The sequence below is a fragment of the Rhyacophila brunnea genome, unplaced genomic scaffold (assembly GCF_057557595.1).
Source record: "Rhyacophila brunnea isolate RB1 unplaced genomic scaffold, BYU_Rbru_1.0 scaffold_16, whole genome shotgun sequence".
NCBI classification, from domain to species: Eukaryota; Metazoa; Arthropoda; class Insecta; order Trichoptera; family Rhyacophilidae; genus Rhyacophila; species Rhyacophila brunnea.
Window position 1 is genome coordinate 504,182 of NW_028232816.1, and position 19,432 is coordinate 523,613.

A 19,432-nucleotide genomic window follows, 5' to 3' on the forward strand; every position below is an offset into this window, starting at 1 on the left:
GTGACAGATTCTCGGCTTAATTACGTAAAATGCATATAAAAAGCGAATTAAATGATTTCGCAGATGAAACAGTACCGCAGCATAGGTATAATGTGGTGCCAATGTTGAATCCAAACAGTCCAGTCATCAATATTGTGACGTACATTAAGCAAGAGAACGATGATAATGCCAGCATCACTTTTGAGGTAAGTTATTTAGAACTTACTAGCTGAGCCAGCTGGCTCTCGCCAGTCTGTCTCGCTAGGTCTTGCAGACAGCTTTTCGTCATAGTGACTTGGTGTTGGATTTTAATATAGTAATTGTAAAGTGTGTATAGACGGCGCTATAGTTTTCCCTTCGGAATGGATTTTCATTCACGTCAGACAACTGAAAATTTATCTGATTTGTCAGTTTTACGATCTGCATGTCGTCACTGCCAATACAAATTTGGAGTCATGTGCGTAGTCTATTCTGGAGTATGGCCTTCTCAATATCATCTGACACCATTTCAGACTGCTAAGCCTAGCAGAACAGCTGGCAATCGCCGATTGATACCACTGTTATTTTAATTTTACTACACTATATGTGTAGGTATGTGCATTTAAATATGATAAATAATTATACATCTCAATCGTGATTATCATTAATAGCGATCCAATATAACGCGAATATTAATCTCTTTCGGGTCCCATTTACATAATAGAAAAAGGTTAGCAGCATAAAAATAAATTTAAACATTATTTTGTTTCATTGTCTATAAAAAATAAATGCTTGGAGCCATAGAATAATATTTAGAAAATCATATTTTGATTTAAAAATTAACCTTTAACAATATAGTTTCCCGGTGCGGGATATTCATATCGAGACAAATGTTGATAAATAATGAAGCAATACATATTATATCTGATAAGAATAGGAATTTATAAGACCTAAAGATGTGGAATCAGCTTAAAAAGGCCTTCATCCAGCAGTGGATTGATACAGGTTGATAACGATAATGACGATATAAATGGGTAGGTATATAAAATCAGAAATTTAAAAAAATATTGCAGTTTATTTGACCAAGAAGAGTAGAATTAGGTTGGGATAACCTTCATCCAGCAGTGGATTAATCTTGGTTGATGATGATAATGACGATATTATGAATGGGTAAATATAATATGAGCAATTTTGATAAATATAGCAATTCATATGACCGACAGAAATTCAAACAACTTAGAGAGGCCTTCATCCACCGGTAGATTGATTCAGGCTCATAATGATAATGGAAATATAAATAGATATAATATAATATCACCGATTTTGATAAATACAGCAATTCAAATGACAGAAAGGAGTAGAATCAGGCATGGGAGGCCTTTATCCAGCAGTAGATGAGTTCAGGTCAATTATGATAAGGACGATAGAAATAGGTATAATATAGTAGTAGAATCAGGTTGCGGAACTCTTCATCCAGCAGTGAATTGATCCTGGTTGATGATTATGACGATATGAATATGTAGATAAATGTAATATCACTGATTTTGATTATTACATAAATTCATATCACAGAAAGGAGTAGAATCAGGCTAAGGAGGTCTTTAAGTAGTGGATTGGTTCAGGTCGATGATGATGACGATGACGATATGAATATGTAAATAAATATAATTTCACCGATTTTGATAAATACAGAAATTCATATGACAGAAAGGAGTAGAATCAGGCTAGCGAGGTCTTTAAGCAGTGTATTGGTTCAAGTCGATGTGATGATGATGATGACGATATGAATATGTAGATAAATATAATATCACCGATTTTGATAAATACAGCAATTCATATGACAGAAAGGAGTAGAATCAAGCTAGGGAGGTCTTTATTAAGCAGTGGATTGGTTCAGATCGATGATGTTGATAATGATAATGACGATATGAATATGTAGATAAATATAATATCACCGATTTTGATAATTACAGCAATGCATATGACAGAAAGGAGTAGAATCAGGCTAGCGAGGTCTTTATTAAGCAGTGGATTGGTTCAGGTCGATGATGATGATGATGATAATGACGATATGAATATGTAAATAAATATAATATCACCGATTTTGATAAATACAGCAATTCATATGACAGAAATAAGTAGAATCAAGCTAGGGAGGTCTTTATTAAGCAGTGGATTGGTTTAGGTTGATGATGATGATTATGGTGATATGAATATGTAGATAAATATAATATCACCGATTTTGATAAATACAGCAATTCATATGACAGAAAGGAGTAGAATCAGGCTAGGGAGGTCTTTATTAAGCAGTGGATTGGTTCAGGTCGATGATAATGATCATGATAATGACAATATAAATATGTAGATAAATATAATATCACCGATTTTGATAAATACAGAAATTCATATGACAGAAAGGAGTAGAATCAGGCTAGGGAGGTCTTTATTAAGCAGTGTATTGGTTCAAGTCGATGTGATGATGATGATGATGATGACGATATGAATATGTAGATAAATATAATATCACCGATTTTGATAAATACAGCAATTCATATGACAGAAAGCAGTAGAATCAGTCTATGGAGCTCTTTATTAGGCAAAGGATTGATCCAGGTTGATGATGATGGCATTATGAATATGTAGATAAATAAAGTATCACCGATTTTGATAAATACAGCAATTCACATGACAAAAAGGAGTAGATTCGGGCTAGGGACGCCATTATCCAACAGTGGATTGGTTCAAGTCAATGATGATAAGATGGATAGAAATATGTATAATATCACAAATTCGTTGAACTAATAGTAGTAGAATCAGGTTGCGGAACTCTTCATCCAGCAGTGGATTGATCGTGGTTGATGATGATGATGATTATGATGACGATATGAATATGTAGATAAATAACATTAAAAATTCAATACTGTCAAAAATACAATCAACGTAGAGAGACCTTCATCCAGCAGTGGATTTATTGAGGCTCGTGATAATAATGGCATTATATATAGCTAGGTAGATAATAATATAATATCACTGATTTTGATAAATATAACAATTCATGTGTAAGTAAGGAGTCGAATAAGGCTGAGGGGGCCTTCATCCAGTAGTGGATAGGTCTATATTGATGATGATAGGGACGATAAAAATAGGAAGATATTATACAATATGACTCATTTTGATAACTATAACACTTCGTATTAATTTCTTTCATTGTTTGCAATGGCAACTTTGTTAGTTTAATATGACTATATTGTGATCTATGGAAATAAGTAGCCTAGGTAATTATTTAATAAAAAAAATAGTGTGTGAACGGCCACAAATAAGTATTTAAAAAAATCAAATTTGGAATATCACGTTATCTATGAAATGGCGGACAGAGGCGGGTGCGCCTGTCATAATTTTATTTACGTAGTGAATTGTACCGAGATTATGGTTTTTTCACCGGAAAAAAGTGCGCCAATGCCTAAATTACGATATTTGAATAAAAATAATCGAATTTCTTTGTCAAATAAAGGATTGGAAGGTCTTAAGCGACGAAGACGTCATTCTGCTGTACGTTAAATGAAATATGGCGTATCGTATACGGTATGTAAGAAAATATCGGATATAAACGTCACGTACCTGTAAAATCATTGAAAATTTCTGAAATGTGGTCAATTCAAACGGTAGATGAATCGGTAGCGCACATTTTGAAGTGAAGATGTAAAAATAACAATAAAATGTCGCTTAAATGAGCTGTTAGTAAATTTTCCTAAATCTCTTAGGATAATAATATATAAAAGACTAGCTGAGCCAGCTGGCTCTCGCCAGTCTGTCTCGCTAGGTCATGCAGACAGCTTTTCGTCACTTGACTTGGTGTTGGATTTTAATATAATAATTGTAAAGTGTCTACAGACGGCGCCATAGTTTTCCCTTCGGGGTGGATTTTCATTCTCGTCAGACAGTTAAAAATTTAGCTGATTTGTCAGTTTTACGATTTGCATGTCGTCACTGCCAATACAAATTTGGAGTCATGTGCGTAGTCTATTCTGAAGTCTGGCCTTCTCAATATCGTCTGACACCATTTCAGGCTGCCAGGCCTAGAAGAACAGCTGGCAATCGCCGATTGCTACCACTGTCATTTTAATACAATATATGTGTAGGTATGTGCATTTAAATATGATAAAAAAATTATACATCTCAATCGTGATTATCATAAATAGCGATCCAACATTACGCGAATATTAATCTCTTTCGGGTCCCATTTACATAATAGAAAAAAATAAGCAGCATAAAAAATAAATTTAAACATTATTTTGTTTCATTGTCTATAAAAAATAAATGCTTGGACCCATAGAATAATATTTTAAAAATCATATTTTGTTTTAAAAATTAACCTTAAACAATATAGTTTCCCGGTGCGGGACATTCATATCGAGACAAATGTTGATAAATAATGAAGCAATACATATTATATCCGATAAGAATAGGAATTTATAAGACCTAAAGATGTAGAATCAGCTTAAAAAGGCCTTCATCCAGCAGTGGATTGATACAGGTTGATGACGATAATGACGATATAAATGGGTAGGTATATAAAATCACAAATTAAAAAAAAATATTGCAGTTTATATGACCAAGAAGAGTAGAATTAGGTTAGGATAACCTTCATCCAGCAGTGGATTAATCTTGGTTGATGATGATAATGACGATATTATGAATGGGTAAATATAATATCAGCAATTTTGATAAATATAGCAATTCATATGACCGACAGAAATTCAAACAACTTAGAGAGGCCTTCATCCACCGGTGGATTGATTCAGGCTCATAATGATAATGGAAATATAAATAGATATAATATAATATCACTGATTTTGATAAATACAGCAATTCAAATGACAGAAGGGAGTAGAATTAGGCATGGGAGGCCTTTATCCAGCAGTATATGGGTGCAGGTCAATGATGATAAGGACGATAGAAATAGGTATAATATAGTAGTAGAATCAGGTTGCGGAACTCTTCATCCAGCAGTGAATTGATCCAGGTTGATGATGATGACGATATGAATATGTAGATAAATGTAATATCACCGATTTTGATAAATAGAGATATTCATATCACAGAAAGGAGTAGAATCAGGCTAAGGAGGTCTTTAAGTAGTGGATTGGTTCAGGTCAATGATGATGATGTTGATGACGATATGAATATGTAAATAAATATAATATCACCGATTTTGATAAATACAGAAATTCATATGACAGAAAGGAGTAGAATCAGGCTAGCGAAGTCTTTATTAAGCAATGGATTGTTTCAGGTCGATGATGATGATGATGATAATCATCATAATGACGATATGAATATGTAAATAAATATAATATCACCGATTTTGATAAATACAGCAATTCATATGACAGAAAAGAGTATAATCAAGCTAGGGAGGTCTTTATTAAGCAGTGGATTGGTTTAGGTCGGTGATGATGATGATGATGACGATATGATTATGTAGATAAATATAATATCACCGATTTTGATAAATACAGCAATTCATATGACAGAAAGGAGTAGAATCAAGCTAGGGAGGTCTTTATTAAGCAGTGGATTGGTTTAGGTCGATGATGATGATGATGACGATATGAATATGTAGATAAATATAATATCACCGATTTTGATAAATACAGAAATTCATATGACAGAAAGGAGTAGAATCAGGCTAGCGAGGTCTTTATTAATCAATGGATTGTTTCAGGTCGATGATGATGATGATGATAATCATCATAATGACGATATGAATATGTAAATAAATATAATATCACCGATTTTGATAAATACAGCAATTCATATGACAGAAAAGAGTATAATCAAGCTAGGGAGGTCTTTATTAAGCAGTGGATTGGTTTAGGTCGGTGATGATGATGATGATGACGATATGATTATGTAGATAAATATAATATCACCGATTTTGATAAATACAGCAATTCATATGACAGAAAGGAGTAGAATCAAGCTAGGGAGGTCTTTATTAAGCAGTGGATTGGTTTAGGTCGATGATGATGATGATGACGATATGAATATGTAGATAAATATAATATCACCGATTTTGATAAGTACAGCAATTCATATGACAGAAAGGAGTAGAATCAAGCTAGGGAGGTCTTTATTAAGCAGTGGATTGGTTTAGGTCGATGATGATGATGATGACGATATGAATATGTAGATAAATATAATATCACCGATTTTGATAAATACAGCAATTCATATGACAGAAAGGAGTAGAATCATGCTAGGGAGGTCTTTATTAAGCAGTGGATTGGTTCAGGTCGATGATAAAGATAATGATAATGACGATATGAATATGTAGATAAATATAATATCACCGATTTTGATAAATACAGAAATTCATATGACAGAAAGGAGTAGAATCAGGCTAGGGAGGTCTTTATTAAGCAGTGGATTGGTTCAGGTCGATGTAATGATGATGATGATGCGATATGAATATGTAGATAAATATAATATAACCGATTTTGATAAATACAGAAATTTATATGACAAAAAGGAGTAGAATCAGTCTATGGAGGTCTTTATTAAGCAGAGGATTGATCCTGGTTGATGATGATGATGATGACATTATGAATATGTAGATAAATATAGTATCACCGATTTTGATAAATACAGCAGTTCATATGACAAAAAGGAGTAGATTCGGGCTAGGGACGCCATTATCCAACAGTGGATTGGTTCAAGTCGATGATGATAAGATGGATAGAAATATGTATAATATCACAAATTCGTTGAACTAATAGTAGTAGAATCAGGTTGCGGAATCTTCATCCAGCAGTGGATTGATCGTGGTTGATGATGATGATGATTATGATGACGATATGAATATGTAGATAAATAACATTAGAAATTCAATACTGTCAAGAATACAATCAACGTAGAGAGGCCTTCATCAAGCAGTGGATTTATTGAGGCTCGTGATAATAATGACATTATATATAGATAGGTAGATAATAATATAATATCACTGATTTTGATAAATATAACAATTCATGTGTAAGTAAGGAGTCGAATAAGGCTGAGGAGGCCTTCATCCAGCAGTGGATAGGTCAAGATTGATAATGATAGGGACGATAAAAATAGGTAGATATTATACAATATGACTCATTTTGATAACTATAACAATTCGTGTCAATTTCTTTCATTGTTTGCAATGGCAACTTTGTTAGTTTAAAATGACTATATTGTGATCTATGGGCCTACGTAATTATTCAATAAAAAAAAATTGTGCGTAACAGCCACAAAGAAGTATTTAAAAAAATCAAATTTTGAATATCATGTTATCTATGAAATGGCGGACAGTGGCGCACGCCGCTGTCAGAAGATATTATACGTAGTAAATTGTACTGATATTATGGTTTTTTCACCGGAAAAAAGTGCGCCAATGCCTACATTACGATATTTGAATAAAAATAATCGATTCCGTTTGTCAATTAAAGGATGAGAAGGTCTTAAGCGACGAAGACGTCATTCTGCTGTACGTTAAATGAAATATGGCGAATCGTATACGGTATGTAAGAAAATATCGGATATAAACGTCACGTACCTGTGAAATCATTGAAAATTTCTGAAATGTGGTCAATTCAAACGGTAGATGAATCGGTAGCGCACATTTCGAAGTGAAGATGTAAAAATAACAATAAAATGTCGCTTAAATGAGCCGTTAGTGAATTTTCCAAAATCTCTTAGGATAATAATATATAGGAGATTATTTTATTTAGAACGATTAAATCATAATAGCCTTCACATATACGTTCGATATTGTAACCTAACTACGCGCGTGCGATTAAAGGCGTCAACACCTGCTTATGATAATGTATTATTTACTTATTAGTAATAATTTCCCGAGCCTCTCTTCTGTATTTATTAGTAATGCCGAGCTAAAAGACTACCTATATTGTGACTTTGCAACTAAGCCCAAGCGTGTGACAATAGAGCATAATATGGGCTTGCTACTGATGGAAACTAATAGCGCCTATACACATGCATGGATTTACTTTCACCAATAGTATGCACTTTAAACCATCGCTATTATAACTTTTTACGCGTTAAAATGCCGACTGCCTCGCCAATCTCATTCTTCAAGCGTAAGCGAGGCGCGATGTTGTCATTTTATGGTACCTACATTTGACAGTCGTGAAAATTTGTTAACCTCAAAATGTGTCTGCGTGGTGTAATTCGTTCTTTTACCGCGAGGTTCGCCACTGTTGTTCTACTGCGCAGGCAATTGTCGCGAGAAAATTCGCTGCATGCATGCTATGTTGCAATTTTCCCGTGCATTTTTTTTGACATTGCCGCGATAGTAATTACGTACAACAGTAAAACCATGCACTGTAAACGGGGTATAAGTATGTTGATAGTATAAGTATAATTAATAGATTATGTCTCATGTAACCTTACATTGTCAGTTAGCTACAATCAGATTCATGTGGAAGCAATCCATATGAAAGAAGATATATCGGTAAATACTAACTTTTAACCAATTGATGTGCGTTTACGTAGTTTGGACGACAGAATAGAACCTTCATAAAATGACTCAATAGTATACAAAATTGCACCATTCTTCTACTTTCACCCTGTCACTCCACAACGCATAGGGCAAGCAATATGTAATTTGGACGACAGAATAGAACCTCCATAAAATGACTCAATAGTATACAAGATTGGAACATTCTTCTACTTTCATCCTATCTCCACAACGCATAGGGCAAGCACAAGTTCGCGCCACTTCCCTTGGTACATCGCCAACTCTCGCGCCTCTCGCCATGCCAGACCTGCAGCGCGTAGATCACTTTTATAGTATCGCAGCCGTGTGAGAGAGATCCGGCCACGGCGACGGAACCCTTGAGGCTGTACCACAAGGGTACGAAGATTCATACTCTCCGGCGGCATCTGGAATACATGTCCCAGCCATGTAAAGCGTTATTATTCGTATCGAATGCAATGTTCATCATAATTTAACTTATGTACATATGAATTTCTCTTTTTAGAGCCCCGAAATGAACTTGGCCCGTGTTAAATATGAGATTGATTCAAAACAAGTTGCTATCACGAACGAATTCGTTGAAGACACGGTGCGGCGAATCAATTATGAAGATTCGCAAGCTGGTTGCTCATATTCGGAGTGCAAGCCGGTAAAACAGGTACATCCTTTATAAAGTTTTATTTGTTTTAAATAATGAAAATGATAACTTGAACTTAGTAAAACATCTGGGAATTCATAACTCAACGCAACGGTCACCATATTTTAGTGGTCCTACATATTCCTCATAAATAGATTGTAAATTTACGTAGCGTTTAGAGGTTTGGAATTCGAGTGTCGATGATGAAGTCTGGTAGTTCTTGCTCGAGTGGATTGAGATTTGCGACTTTATTACTGGAGAAATAATATTTCCGTATTTCCGACAGTTAAACAATGCAAGATGAGACGCGGTGGAGAATGCTCAGTCCGAGGCGCGATTATAGACTCAATTAACAAATATTATAATAATTGAGGTCAGCTATTTTTTGGAGTTTCCAATAATTAGATACTTGCTGACTAGGTAGGTGAATATTTAATAAATTGAGTTCAGCTCCAATAATATCACAGACCTACATGCTGATGAGGCTTGGATTATTGGTTCCCACAGAGGTTCTGATTGTCTGATAATAATGAATCGATCTGCTTCGTACTTATTTTTAATATTATCCGTTGTGATGATTTTCATTCCTGTTTATCAGCAGTGGGTGAGTCTTGCTTTCTAGGGTTTTTTTCAATAATGACCTCTAGGTATATTGGCTTCGAAGTATGCCTCTGCCTTATCCCTCTTCATTCTTCATTCAGCACCACCCATGCATGTCTGGTTTTAAAGTGGAAAACGGTGATTAGGTATCATCATTTATAGCACTACAACCGTTCGCGGGCCTTGGGCTCCTTCAAAAACTTCCTCTAATCTAGACGACCTAGCGCCGACATTCTAGTTGCTTGACAGAGCAATCTTCAATCTCCTGTAATGCTTCCAGCCATCTTAGTTTTCTTCGTCCAAGTCTTCTATTTCCCTCGTACATATCCCTATATGCTGATATCTCCTCCGGCATTCTAAGCACATGGCCGATCTGGCCACGTAATTTTCCACCCCCATAAAGTGTGTACAGCTTTTAATAATACCTTATTCTCCAAAAAACATATTTTGAACAGCTCTAAAGATTCTTCTAAAAACTCTCGTCTATGATATCCATATGTATCGCATCCTGTTTGCTGAGTGCCTAGTTTTCCCCTTGTTAAAACGGGGCGCAGCGAGTTTTATATATGGTGGTTTTTGTTTTCCTAGAGAATGCCTTGTTTTTCAAATACCAAAATACCATCTGTTGGCGAAGTAACTCTGGATACTTATTTCGTCATGTATATTTTATTATTAACATGTATATTTTTTACTGCTGGCCACGATTCAAATTGTGTGCAGAAATTCAACTGTGATGTTACTATAACTATTTAAACAACATTTTTCGCGTCATCGTTTCGCTTACCCTAAGAGGGCGCTCTTAAAGCTTGTTATTCAATCACCGATGTTAAGCAACATCGAGCGCGACTACAACTTGGATGGGTGACCGCTTGGAAATATTTTATTATAATTTTTCACGGTCTAAGATTCAAATTCGCATGGGTTCGAATCCATCCATCTTCCGACAAATATTTTTTATATTTTATTTTAATATTGTATTTTAATTTATATTTTAAACGTTAATATTAATAATTAATATACGTTAATAAGTGAATACATATTGTAATATACAAAATGACATTTTATAAAATATAACAACAGCCGATATGCAATTCGGTCGTTCAGTGGTAGTGGTCTCGCTTGCCACGCGGGCGGCCCGGGTTCGATTCCCGACCTATGCAATTTCGACATATACATGTTCCAATGTACTTTCGTGTAGCGGAGGTACTTAGCATCAAGCTTCTGATGTTTTTTTGATTATTAATGTTTATGATTAGTAACTCTAGCTAAACAAATAAATCCACAGTTGCAAAAGCATCATATAATTTACGAACGTATATTTATTTTTGAATTTCAATCGATTGCGTGGTGCCCAATTGTTCCTGCGCCAAATCATCCTAGACCATCAGTAAATATGTCTAACATTAAGCCTCTCAAATGATGAAATTCTATAGACATAGACATAGAAAATTCCTATAGACTTCACCCTGTAATGCATCTCAACATTATTAGATGTTTTTACAATGCTAATTTAGAATATGAATCAAATTGAATGCAGTACTCCATTGTTTTCAGTTGGCCCCTTCAATCTCTGCCTTGACATATACGGATAGTCATGGAATGTCAAGAAAAATATCACAACTACAAGAGCCATACGATGAAATACAGATTGACGAGCAAGACATTAAAAAAGAATTGGGGCTATATGAAACGATTACTAGTGTAGACGCCGTCAGCCGCACTGCTAATTGTAACCAAATACAATCCACCGCCAAATATCCAGATTTATTATTAGAAGCTGTCGTAAAAATAGAGAGAAGATCTTTTCATAGCAAGAATTTTGTATGCTGTATTTGTTTTGATTTTTTTGCATCGTTATATTTACTAAAGCTTCACAAGGCAAAAGAACACAAAATAACTCATTCCGGTAAAAGGCTATTTAAATGTGATCAATGTAGCTACACATCTGCAAGGTCTCATTACATAAAAATACACAATATGATTCATTCTGGTGAGAAGCCATTTAAATGTGATCAATGTAATTACTCCTCTATAACATCTAGTGATCTAAAAAGACACAAAATGACTCATTCTGGTGAAAGGCCATTTAAATGTGATCAGTGTAATTACTCGTGCTCTGCATCTTTTTCGATGAAAATACACAATATGACTCATTCCGGTGAGAAGCGATTTAAATGTGACCAATGTAATTACTCCTCTATAACATCAAGTGATCTGAAAACACACAAAATGACTCATTCTGGTAAAAAGCCATTTAAATGTGACCAGTGTGATTATTTATGCTCACAATCTAGTAGGATGAACTCACACAAAATGATTCATTCTGGTATAAAGCCATTTGTTTGCGATCGATGTGATTACTCGTGTGTAACATCTAGCGCGATGAAAAAACACAAAATGACGCATTTTGGCGAAAAACCATTTAAATGTGATCAATGTGATCTTTCATGTATATCATCTGGTGCTTTGAAGAAACATAAAATGACTCATTTTGGTGAAAAGTCATTTAAATGTATTGAATGCAATTACTCGTGCATACGATTTGATCAAATGAAAATACACAAAATGACCCATACCGGTGAAAAGCCATTTAAATGTGAAATTTGTAATTACTCGTGTATAACATGTTCTTTAATGAAAAGACACAAAATGACTCATTCGGGTGTAAAGAAATTTGAATGCGGCACGTGTAAATTCTCTTGCAGTAGATCTGATAGCTTGAAAAGACACAAAATGATTCATTCGAGTGTAAATTAATTTGAATGTGAAACTAGTAATTACTCGTGCATTCGATCTAACACCATGAAAATACACGAAATGTCACATACTGGTGAAAAGCAATTTAAATGTAGCCAGTGTATTTATTGTAGTGCAAGCTCTATTGACATGAATGTACACAAGATGACTCATTCTGTTGTAAAGCCCTTTAAGTGCGACCTCTGTAATTACTCGTGTATAGTATTTAAGAAATTAAAGAAACACAAAAAGAGACATGGTGGATGCATAAGTTCATAAATAAATGTTATCATACCTAACGTTTAGAACCATGTGATTAGTAAATATATTTTATTCATTCTATTGAAAACCGATTTATTATTATAAATCTATTTTTCTGCTATTCTAGTAAGTACGAAGCATTGGCGAAAGATGGAGGATGGCTCTTAAGATCCGCCATTTATTTATTTTTTATTTTTAACATATTGTGGACATTACAAATTATAAGTTTAAGACGTTCACAACATGACATAAATAGTGCACACTAAACTTTGTCAGTCATACATATTTATTTTCATTGAAATAATACTACCTTTACCGGATTAACCCTGCGAAACGAAACCACAATTAATAATAGTCAAAAAATACTCGTTCTACTATAAAATAGTATCTAAAATTATGCAATTAAAATCATGCATAACTTTCGATATTTTATAGATAGAATAATATTTTTAAAGTAATACTTTTTTTGAAATTATATACTGTCCTGTCATGGCGGCCGCATGCGCCCATAGATAAAAGATGTATATAATATACTGCTCACCGCCAATAATCATTTATTTTCACATGAAAAAAAACGCGCCCACGAGTGAATTCGAACCACCGAACTTTAAGTTGGCAGCCGCTATCCGCTCGCCGCGGCGATATTGACAATTGTTTGATATAAATATTACCTACGAACGGTTGCCAACTGAAGTGGTTACACAATAAATTTAATTTCACAACATCGCAGTAAGTCACAGTAATTGAATAAAAATTGAATTGAACATCTGGTGGCGTGGGTTTTTATTATATTCCGTGCCTATCTGTCATTTTCTCGACATATTGCGTTACCTATGAAAATTATAATATTTTTATGATTAAGAAAAATTTAGATGATAAGCATTATTCGGCATTTATATATCGTGAGATGTTCATATTAATATTTGAGACATTTACACCATTGGAGTTCATTTGAATTCGCTATATTATAACTTAATAATCAATACCTTTTATTCATAAGTAACCTTACGCGAACGAGAAACCGCTTTTGGTCTTATTTTCCCAAAATTCCAGCCATATTTTCTATGCAAAGAGTTGATTAATATCATTACCTATGTATATTATCATGCAGTGGCGAAGGGTGGAGGTAGGCTGTTAAGATGCGCCATAAATAGTTCACATTAAACTTTGTGAGACGTACGTATTTGTTTTTTTTTTTTTTTTTTTTTAAATAAAACTACAATTTACAGATAGTGTTGGTTAGTTTTATAAAATTCAAATAAATCCTGCGAGAACCAAGCCATAATAGATAATAGGCAAAAAATTAATTGAGACAACATTACGGAACTGGAAATGACGCCAGCTGCCGCGTGATCGAGGTATACCAATATAACAGTCATTGTCAGCCATTTGCAATCACAGTGATAATTGTTACCTTTTATATAATTTATTTAATGATAAAAATGTTTTAAAGTGAAAAAATTAGCCAGCGGCGCTCCAAAAATTCTAGTTTTTGCGACGCCGAAGATTAACGTGGAAAATTGCCGGCACTATCGATTGTGAAAAAAATAGGAAAATGTATCTCAACCTCAAGCAAGAGTTTCTCTACCAATTCAAAAAGCCATGACAGCTGCAGAACGCATGCGACTTTATAGACTGCCGAAGAAAATTATTAAAGTGGCTTTCAATAAAAATGAAATTAAAAAATTTTAAATTCAAAAAAAAAAAATTAAAGGCCTTTTTTCAACGCCTAAAAAACACCAAAAACGCATGTTTTTTCATGTTAAAAATACGTGCGTTTTTGGTCTTTTTTTTCATGTTAAAAAATGCTTAAAAAGACACCAAAAACGCATGTTACGTGTAAGTTAGTGTTAAATGTTCTTATATAATATATTGCTTAATTAAATTTTCGAGTTACATCTTGTTACAAAGCATTGAAAGTAATTTTGACAATTAATTTATTAAAATACGAGACTCTAATGCCAGCGCTCCATTGGCGAGCCGAAAGTCCGAGGACAATAAATCGTCCGATTTGTATATGTTCTGCTACTGATCAACGAACGAATAAAAAAGTCGCTCTGTCGTTGATAATCGTTGATGCGTCGATCGTAATATCTTCCGATAATCCTATAATTTTGTGTTATTTATACGTAGACTTGCATACAATAATATAGCAGTGAAAACAACACAAATTTTACGTCTTCTTTTATGAATTTCATAAATATAAATAATTGACAAATCACTCATTTAATGTGTAAATTAACAAATTAATCAATGAAAATGTTTAAAATAATTACAGATTTTTTTCCGGTCTGAATGATCATAATATTAATGTTATATTGTATTTCGTCGTGGTAAATGCAATAGGTCGTATGTCAAAAAAATCTCAAAACTGTTTTATTGCGCCATAGTGATCAGCTCAGTCATCTACACGACCTCGAATAGCTCTTATGTCGTTGAACCAATAAGAAGTCGACTATTTCAACACTTGCAAAAAGACGAATCGACACGTCATTGATATTGGTCAAGCCAAACAGTTGTATGTCAAACCTCATCATGACAGTAATGTTTTTGTTTGTTTCTATTCCTCGTTCTTGACGTTATATTCAAGAATTCATCAAATAATTTGATGTAAGTAATTTTCTAACCACTGTTTTATTTAAATCTACTTTATAATTACATTACTGTTGTTAATTTTAGTAAATTTTTCAAGATTCTTTCTAGAGATACTAACCTTACTTTTTGTCTCATTTATTTATTATTGCCAAAGTAATTATTTGTTCAAGATCGACAGTTTTAATAAGACACTGTTTATTTAGAGTAAAAATTAGTTATATAATAATGCAATTATTATTAATTAAATAGAAATTTGGTACACGAATCTTTGACATAGAACCTTTTGCATCAGGGAATTCCGAGCATCGGTTTTGACATACGATCAATTGCATCTGTTCCAGATTACCAAAAAGCTATCAAAATGATTAATGGAAGTCGTGGGCGGTACTTGGTATCTTTAGCAGTCAGCAAAATTACTTCATCTAAGAATAACGGTAAGAATAAATAAGTTTATCTCGTCATAAAACAATACGGTGTGGAGTGGAGATGACATTTTGCTGAGGAGCATGAACGATTATCAAATTTAAAAATCATTATTTTCTTCAGGACCTCAAGTAACCTGTGGAGTCGTAGGAACCACTGACGATGTGGCGTTACAAGTTGAACCTGGGAATGCGGCGGAAATTGAACTCTTAAAGCATCCATTAGAAGAAATTTTTCAAAATATTGGCTCAGAAATAGAACTCGATTTTGCTGAAGTTAATAATACTTTGACTGTTGAAACTCCAATTTTAGAACAAGCAGAATCATTGTTGAAGCAACCTTCGGACATAGAGATAGCAGAGAACACTGTATCAACACAATCAGCCCTGAGACAAAATATAAATTATGATATGACGATGGCTGAACATCTAAGTGGCCCTGAACATTCACTATCTGACAGCAGTAGTGACTCTGAAGATCTGTATCAACCTGAAGCTAATCAATCAAGCTCATCAGAAGATTTAGAGGAGTTTGCTATGCAGTCTGACACCCATGGTGATGAACCTAATGAGCAAGTCAATCAAAGAAAACGAAAAGGGCAAAGCATTAATTGTAAACTGTGGAAGAGGCAAAAAAACTCTCAACTGCGATTGCTAGGCAAGTCTTATGTGGGTTTTGAGAAGAGTGAAGAGTCCGGCAAGTATAGACAAACGTCTAAAAAAAAATCTAAGACCATAGGTCCACGTTGTGGTGGGCATAATGTGCGTCCTCAAAAGGGTGGGCCAAAAACAGCCTTTAAGTGCGATACAATTAGTGATAAACAACGCACCGTGATATTCACAAATTTTTGGAAAAAAACAAGTTGGGATTCCAAAAAAACATTTGTCACCGAAAACGTTTTGCAAACCACCCCAAAATACAGAAGAATCGCCAGTGAAAACTCAAGAAGAAAACAAAGCTTTCGCTTTTATTTTACAGCAAAAAATGAAGAAACTGAAGAAATAACTGAAAATATAATTAAAAAACAAGTTTGCAAAAAATTTTTTTTAAACACTTTAAGTATAGGGGAAAAATGCTTAAAATTATGGACCTCGAAGGTTGAAGAGCCGCAGTCATCTGAAACGAATTTAAATAAACAGAAAGATGCAACACTAACTATTTCAGAAGAGTTAGAGACCTGGTTTAACTCTCTGCCAAAAGTTGAATCGCACTATTGTCGATCCTCTTCAAGTAAGTTATACCTGGAGCCAATTTTTTACAGTTTTCGAGACATGCATCGCTTATATCTAGAAAAATGTGCTTCTGAAAATAAAAGAAAAGTATCATGGGGTACATTTCAAAATACTTATAAAAAATTGAATCTAGACATTTACACGCCAAAAAAAGATCAGTGCAATGAGTGCACTTTGCACAAAAACGGGACACTCGACGAAGAAAGTTTTCAGAAACACATTAAAAAAAAGAACGATGCTAATGCGGAAAAAGAGTCTGATAAATCCTTAGCTCTGAAAAATGAAAACATCAGATGTTACACAGTCGATTTGCAAGCTGTTCTTCTTTCGCCTCGTTTAAATGCTTCAGCAAATTATTATAAAACAAAATTAAAAGTACACAACCAAGTCTATTATAACCAAGCCACGAAGGACGTCTCGTGTTATGTATGGCATGAGGGAGCTGGGGGGCTTGAAAGTGACGTCTTTTGCACTATAGCTACTAAATTTATCTTGAAGGAAATCGGCCATCTGGTACCGCAAAAAGTTATAATATGGAGCGATGGTTGTGCGTATCAAAATAGGAATGTAAAATTATCAAACGCACTACTCGACATCAGTATGAAGAATAATCTTATCATAGAACACAAATATCTGGAAGTAGGGCATACACACATGGAGGTTGACAGCGTCCATTCAACAATCGAAACGAAGCTGAGAAATCGAAAACAAATTTTCGTCCCTGCCGACTACATGGCTATCATTGAAAGTGCAAGAGTAAAGAAACCATACAAAACACTTTATCTCAGCCATGACGATTTTCAACAATTCAGCACAGACTACTACAGCAGTATTCGGCCTGGAAAGAAAACTGGCGACCCATGTGTAAACGATGTCGTTGCATACCAGTATACTCCAGAAGGTTTAATAAACTTTAAATTGGACTTCGGCCATACATGGAAACCACTTCCAACACGAGCGCGAGTTTCAATCGCAAGCAGTGAACGATTAAAATTATACAATGGGCCTTGCCCTATTGAGGAGAGTAAATACCAACACTTGCAGGTACTAAAACTATTAATTCCAGAGGACTACAGAGATTTTTACACCAGACTACCGTTTAAATAAAAAAAATACTTTTTTATAAAAAAAATTAAGTATTCTTTTAAAACTGCTATTTTTACTTTTAAGTAGGTATTTACCTGCTCTGTTTTAATGCTTTTTTAAAAAATATTTTATGTATTGTATTTTAACTTTAATCTTTTCTTTTAAAAATTGTAATTGTTTTTAAAAGTACCTAATTAAACAGATCTCCAATTTATAATAAATCTACTTTTTCATTAGTCTAAGCTTACTTTTTAAGCGTTTATGTACAAGTGTATAACAATATGTATATTAATATAATATAATCTGTATAATATTATATTCGTTTCATTATAAATACCAAATTTTAGTGAATTAAATATAGGTATGTATACATAAAAATTGGACTTATGTCAACAAAAGTGGCCAACATTGATGAGCAAATAGTCGTATGTCAACCTAACTTTCTAAATATTCATCTTACGTAAAAATGTTGATAACCATCTTAACAGGGAACAAATTTAACCATGAAAATAAATTTGTGAAAAAAATCGGTGAAATGGGGTTAAGATGGGATAGTTTTTTGTCTCTCCTGAAAAGTTTGGTATTTTTGACATACAACCTATTGCATTTACCACGACGATTTGCATAGTGATCGACGGACGAAATCTGGCAACTCGGAGAGTAAAATTTCAAACATGTTTAAAATCCAACGAACCTGGTTTGCGGGTTAAAAAGTCCGCAGATCTGGGGTGCTCCACGCAATACTGTAAATCGTCTGACTTGCGTGCCAATGGAGCGCCGGCATTAGGGGGTTCTTTAGGGAAAGGAGAGCATATAAAGAAATAATACGGGTGATGAATACGATTGATGGGTCGTGGATTCGCTAACTACAATGACATTAATATGGACGAAGCATCTAGAAAATAAAATGACACTCACTTTGTGTCGGGTCTGCCGGATGGCGAAATTCATATTTTAATATCGGTGTCCTACGCTCAAATGAACATTCTGCTTGCAACCGGTCTAGCGACACCGCTGGGTCTGCCCATACAAAATTTCTGACTGCCAGGTTTCGACTCCACCGTTATTATTGTGTTACAAAATGCCAATGTGCCTAGTAAAAAATTGTAAAAAAAATCTACTAAACACTCCAAGAAAGATGGGATATCACTTTTCATGTGTTAGTATTATTTATTATTTATAAAATGCCATTTTAAGATATTGGTGAATGTTTATTCATTGCAATTGAATGACAGAAACCATTGGACAGTCGCCTGTGATGCGCTGGGCTCACTTGCATCTAATCTCCGAGAAGTCGTAAGTAACCGAGAATCTGTTTCTAACGCAATGAGTCATGACACTAATACGCCATTACAATAAAGGTTATATTACTATAAATTCTCG

General features: G+C 34.2%; 1 protein-coding gene and 1 long non-coding RNA gene across 2 annotated transcripts; both read left to right on the forward strand.

The window, feature by feature from the left end:
• Positions 1 to 95: 95 nt before the first annotated feature.
• LOC147074103 (uncharacterized) lies at positions 96 to 12,601 on the forward strand. Its single transcript, XM_085943891.1, has 4 exons — positions 96 to 185; positions 8,985 to 9,137; positions 11,271 to 11,498; positions 12,587 to 12,601. The coding sequence occupies exons 1-4, from the start codon at positions 102 to 104 to the stop codon at positions 12,599 to 12,601; spliced, it is 480 nt and encodes a 159-aa protein (XP_085800017.1). The 5' UTR covers positions 96 to 101.
• Positions 12,602 to 15,200: 2,599 nt separating this feature from the next.
• LOC147074104 (uncharacterized) lies at positions 15,201 to 18,064 on the forward strand. Its single transcript, XR_015070250.1, has 3 exons — positions 15,201 to 15,323; positions 15,650 to 15,742; positions 15,855 to 18,064. It is a non-coding gene; the product is annotated as an uncharacterized LOC147074104 (long non-coding RNA).
• The last annotated feature ends 1,368 nt before the right edge of the window (positions 18,065 to 19,432 follow it).

Excerpts from the sequence above, each read along its gene's own strand:
- LOC147074103 (XM_085943891.1), top strand. The coding sequence starts at position 102 with ATGTTGAATCCAAACAGTCCAGTCATCAATATTGTGACGTACATTAAG. Across the intron at positions 186-8,984 it reads ATGCCAGCATCACTTTTGAG|AGCCCCGAAATGAACTTGGC; the intron begins GTAAGTTATTTA and ends TTCTCTTTTTAG. Across the intron at positions 9,138-11,270 it reads AGTGCAAGCCGGTAAAACAG|TTGGCCCCTTCAATCTCTGC; the intron begins GTACATCCTTTA and ends CATTGTTTTCAG.